Here is a 5,405-nt window from a genome sequence, read left to right as displayed (position 1 = left end):
CATCCTGTTTTTGCTAGCTCACCCCTGTAACCTATCCAGGTCTCACTGCAGTCTTTCCCTCCCTACTAGCGTGCTCACCTCACCCCAAATTTTGGTGTCATCAGCAAATTTAAACAGGTTGCTTTTCACCCCATCATCCAGATCGCTGATGAAGAAATTGAACAGCGCAGGTCCCAGGACCGAGCCCTGGGGACTCCGCTGCCCACTTCCCCCCAGGTCGAATATGACCCGTCCACCACCACCCTCTGAGTGCAACCCTTGAGCCAATCTGCAACCCATCTGACTGTGTAGGCATCTATGCCACAGTCGCCTAGTTTTTTAATGAGGATGGGGTGGGAGACGGTGTCAAAGGCCTTGCTGAAGTCTAGAAAAACTACGTCCATGGCGACACCTGCATCCAATGCTTTTGTGACCTAATCATAAGAGGCAATCAGGTTGGCCTGACATGACCTGCCCCTAATGAAACCGTGCTGGTTGCCCTTGAGCATCATCCCTGAGGCCGGCCCATCGCAGATGCACTCCATGATGATCTTCTCAAAGCATTTCCTTAGGATCGAGGTAAGACTGGCAGGCCTATAGCTGCCCGGGTCCTCCCTTCTCCCTTTTTTAAAGATGGGGACACACAGCAGCCCCCACTAGCCTCCGTGCACCCCCATGCCACCCCTGCACGCCAAGTGGCACTCACAGGAGCAGGCCGGAGAGCAGCAGCAGCGCGGTGCAAAGCGTGCGGCGCCGGCAGCCTGTGCGCTCGTCCTGCTTCTGGTACTTGCGGCCCCCGCAGTGCCCGCAGCACCGGCAGCAGCAGAAGCAGAGACCGCCCAGGGGCATGAGGAGGATGAAGAGGAGGCCAATGGCCGCGCACACCAGGAAGCCCATCTCGTACGACAGCACCTGCCGGCGGGAGAGAGTCAGCGCAGCCCGGACACCATGCCCCCGACGCGGGCAGAGCACAGGGGTGGGGGCCATGCACCTGCTTGTACGTGGCGGGCTCCATGATGTGGGCTGGCTCATGGATCAGCCGGGACAGGAGCTCTGGCAGGAGGAATGGACAAGGGGCATCAGTGGCCGTGGGGGCACAGCCAGAAGCCCCACATGCCTCCAGCCTGGCACAGCCCCCCCAGGCTGTGGGGGTCCAGCCGGGGGATTGCACACAGAGCCCTGGGCGCACCAGCCCCTTCCCTACCCTGGGCTGCTGCACGGAGCAATGACCCCCAGCCGTGACCTCTGACCCCGGCCTGGCTAAGGGGCAGAGGTGGGGCAGGGGGCACCCCAGTGGCACTCCCACCCCGAGGCTGTGACCTTGACCCCGGTTGCCCGCCCCGGGGCACGCAGCCCAGCCAGCGCCAGGACCCCACTGCCCCGGGCTCTGCAGCCCCTGCCCCTGCCCCGCAGCCCAGGCCGGCGCCTGCTTGTTTGCCAACCAGAGCAAACAGGAGGCGAAGCCACGGCAGCAGGAAGCGCCGCACGGGGAAGCTCCAGGCAACACAAAGGAGCCGCGGTTCTGGGGCCGCAGCAAGTCTGGCCCCGATGATGGGAGGGTCCCCTGGGGCAGCAGAGGAGGCCATGGACATCCCTGGGGGACCCTCCTGTAGGCACAATGGCCCCGGTGGGCAAGGCCTCGGGTCCCCGCGGCGTCGCCTATCCGGACGTGGCCCGGGAGGGAGATGCCAGCCTGGCCTGGGGCCTGTAGTGAAGACCTAGCAGGTCCAGAGGCCAAGATGGGGGCACGGTGCAGCAGGGCAGGACCCAGGAGTCTGGGGTCCCGAGGCCCTGGGGGCACAGGGCAGGGCGCAGGTTGGGGGAGCCCAAAGGGAGCAGTGGGGAAACTGAGGCATGGGGGAGCTGACCCCCAAGCCCATCCCCAGGGCATCTGCGGTGGGGGGCAGGTATCTCTTACCAGCCGGGAAAGCGTTGGGCTGTACCAGCCCCAGGAAGCCATGTGCCATGCTGTCCAGCCCGGGCGCGGTGCCAGCCGGGGGCATGGGGGCCGGCTCATACGTCGGCTGCGACAGGTTGCGCAGGGCCATGCTGCCGGCGGTCTGGCAGGTGCTGAGCTAGCGGTGGGGTCAGTCGCAGACCATGCCTGGCTGGGCAAGGTGAGTAAGGGTGCGGTGCCCTGCCCTGCCCTGCCCTGCCCTGCCCTAGCAGGAAGCGTGGGGAGAAAATCCAGCACTTGTTGCTGTTTCCTGCTGGGGGAGAACAAAGCCGGTGCCAGGGTTTATGGTTTGTTTAAGTTTCGTGCAGGTTGGAGGCCCTGTCAGCGCCCGCCCAGCCTGGCACAGCCCGGGCTTGACGCCATGCAACCCCCAGCCGAGCACCCTGCAGCCAGGCTGGGAGTGGCCGGACGGACCCTCCCGGCTGCACTGCGGGGACACACGGATGTCCCTTACACCCCGGAGGGGACAAACACCTTCCCACCCAGCCCCGCCACCCCAGCCACAGTGCCCCCAGCATCCCCCTGCCAGCGTCCAGCCGGGCTTGGCACTCAGCTGCCCTGGGCTCGCCTTTGCCCCCCGGGTACTTACCTGGGACAGGGAGCTCGGCCCGGCGGCTCCGGAGACAGCGCACAGGAAGGCCGGACGCCTGGGTCCCAGCCCAGCGCCCGAGGGCAGGGTGAGCCGCAGGGCCGAGCAGGTGGGGCGGGGGCCCGGACGCCCAGGTTCGCTGGCTCTGGGAGCGCCCGGGGGCCGGGCGGGGGGAGCAGGGAGCCGGGCCCCGGGGACTCGGCGCCCAGCTCTAGGACACCAAGGGGGCTAGGCGGGTGAAGGGGCTGGGGGCCTGGGCTCCTGGGCTCTGTGCCCGGCTCTGACAGGAAGGAGGTTTTAATAGCTGGGGGTGGGGACGGGTGCTGAGGATGCCCCTCCTCCGCGCCACTGTCCTGGGAAGATGGGGGCATGCGGCAGCCAGCCGTGGACCCCCCTTGCCTGCTGAGAGGGGTCCCCAACCCGCAGGCGCTGGAGCAGGTGCCCCTACCTGTCCTAGGCTGTGGCTACTGCCATGGGGCGCACAAGCTGGGGCCTTCCTGACCCCCGCAGCCCCTCAGGCCCTGAAGCATGAGTGCTGCTCGGCCCCGATCCTGCCCGCAATGCAGACAGCAGCCCCCAGGCCCCAAGAGCCGCCGTCGGCCCCGCTCCCAACGCGGCCACCGAGGCCCGGGCTGAGGATCTGGCCGCACAGCCCCAGCTCAGGGCGGCGTCGCCTGCGAGGCTGGACAGGATGCCGCGTCTCCCGGGAGCAGCGGGGCCGGATGCTGCTTCCCAGAACTGCCGCCTGGGCCCCCCCCAACCGGCGCTGGCTGGGCCCGCGCCCTGCTTTCCCACCTGCTGCCAGTGCAGGATCAGGCCCCAACCCCCCATGGCTCCCTCCACCAGACCTGTATGGGGGGCACCGAGGACTCCCTGGCTGGAAGGGGCAAGAGACCTGGCTGCAGCGTCGCCCCGTCTGCCCAGAGGAGAAGCTGGCCAACAAACTTTGCAGCTGGGCATGGCCGGGGGCCGCGTCGGGGCAAGGTCCCTGGGAATGGCCCCAGTGCCCGGGTGGGAGCGATGGGCCGGGCTGTTTGCCTTGCAGGCTGGGCAGCATGACGGGCACGCCCAAGCAAGTGGGGCTGGGCCTACCCCGGGGCCACAGCCCGAACCCTGCCAGCCCAGGGGTCAGCGGGGTCTCAGCCACTCCTCAGCAGCTTTACCCAGGACTGTTTTTCTCCACGGTCGAGCGGGCGTCCAAGTGTGCGGGGCTCCCCAACCCCCTACGCTCCCGGCCCCTCTCCCTGGCCCCGGGGCTTGGACACGGACAGGCCCGGCCGCGCTGTTTGCTGGCCCGGGCCCAGCTTCTGCGCCTCGTCACTAAGGAAGCGCAGGAGGAATGCGCCCGGGTGACCAACCCCGCTCGGCCCGGGGTGCGGCTCTGGCCTGGGGCCAGGCCCTGGCACGGCCGCTCTGCTCCGGCCCCAGCACCAGCACCAGGCCCAGGGACCGTTGGGCCAGTGCCCGGATGCAGCGGAGCTGCAGGCACGAGCCAGGGGCCGGCGCCCGCGCGGGGGTGGGGGGCTTCCCGTGGGCACCGCGTGGAAATCAGAGCCCGGAGCAGCGTCGAACCAAAAAGTCGCTTTTATTGGTACCGTACATGACTCATAAATGGCACAAACTATGCGGGGAGGGAGGAAAAGGCAGTATAGTGCCCGGGGGGCCGGGGGACGCGTCGCCGCCTGGATCGTGCCCGGGGGGCGGGGCTGGGGTGTGTCACCATCTGTATAGCACCCAGGGGGTGGAGCTATTGCCTGTATAGTGCCCAAGGGGCAGGGCTATCATCGGTATAGTGCCCAGGGGGCGGGGCTACTGGCTGTATAGTGCCCAGGGGGTGGGGATGTCATCTGTATAGTGCGCAGGGGGTGGGGCTACTGTGCATATAGTGCAGGGGGGCGGGGACAGGAGCCATGTGTCCTGGTCTCATCCATGCTACAGGGCCCCCCCGGCCCGGCTCCTGCCCCCAGTCCCAGCCCTGCTGCCAGGGCAGGCCCACAGCTTGCCCCAGGCCCCAGGGCCACGATCCCGGGCCCTGCGAGTGCCAGGCTGGGGGGTGGGAGCAGGGGGCTGCCCGGGCCAGGAGAAGAGGTGTCAAACAGCAGGTCCCTGCTGCACGGGGGATGCCCCCGAGCGACCAGCAACGAAACAGGGATCCAGGCAGGGCCCCTCCAGAGCTACGCGCCCTTGCCACGTAGCTGGGCCCCTGCTCTCCAGCCACGGCCACTGGCAGCAATGTGGGGGGTGGCCAGGGCCAGAGACGGAAGGGGTGCCGCTGCTGCCCCTGGACACGTAACCCCCCCAAGCCCATGCCTGGGGGCTGCCAGGACACGGCTGCCACGTGCTGCTGGTGCACGTGCAATGCGGCGGTGCCTCCCAGTAGCTGTGGCACACGGGGCCCCGGGGCTGCTGCCTGACCCGGAGGAGCCCCTCCAGGATCCAGCCTCGGGTCAGCCCCCACCAGGTCGCCCCCGCCCCAGCGGGTGGATGAGTCCCCCCCATTTACACAGACCGTGCCCGGTGCCACGGCACCCCCAGCCCGGCCCTGCCCCGGCCTCCGGGGAAGGAACAAATCGCCTTGAAAAAAAGGAGAGGAAATGGTGGCCATTGGTATTCGTGTTTCCCTAACACCGACGGAGGCAGCTGCTCTAGTGAGAACACAGGAAAGAACAGTCGCACACACTGGCTACAGCGCGCAAATGTACAAGCACGAGGTACACAAACCCGAGGGGCGGCACGGGGACGGGGACAACAGCACACACATCCGCGGGGGCCCGGGGAGCAGGGGGCCACCCCAGCCCCACGGGGGGATGGGGGGTCCGGAGGGAAGTCTGCAAAGTCTCTCCTTGGTCTGAAGCTCTCTGAACCAGGTATAGAAAAGGA

General features: G+C 67.7%; 1 protein-coding gene across 1 annotated transcript in view; it reads right to left on the bottom strand.

Annotated features, from left to right (window-relative positions):
• LOC109287176 (prominin-1-A-like) overlaps positions 1-3,122 on the bottom strand; it is a 6,644-nt gene extending 3,522 nt beyond the window's left edge. Inside the window, exons 1-4 of the mRNA XM_019502140.1 lie at positions 2,526-3,122; positions 1,898-2,189; positions 971-1,032; positions 686-891 (exon numbers count right to left, since the gene is read on the bottom strand). Coding sequence (XP_019357685.1) covers positions 686-891; positions 971-1,032; positions 1,898-2,027 — 398 coding nt within the window. The 5' untranslated portion in view covers positions 2,028-2,189; positions 2,526-3,122. The remainder of the gene's footprint in view (positions 1-685; positions 892-970; positions 1,033-1,897; positions 2,190-2,525) is intronic.
• Between the last annotated feature and the right edge of the window lie 2,283 nt (positions 3,123-5,405).

The sequence above is a fragment of the Gavialis gangeticus genome, unplaced genomic scaffold, assembly GCF_001723915.1.
Source record: "Gavialis gangeticus isolate Ggan-Ray unplaced genomic scaffold, GavGan_comp1, whole genome shotgun sequence".
NCBI lineage: Eukaryota > Metazoa > Chordata > Crocodylia > Gavialidae > Gavialis > Gavialis gangeticus.
This window is presented reverse-complemented; position numbering and strand designations above follow the sequence as displayed.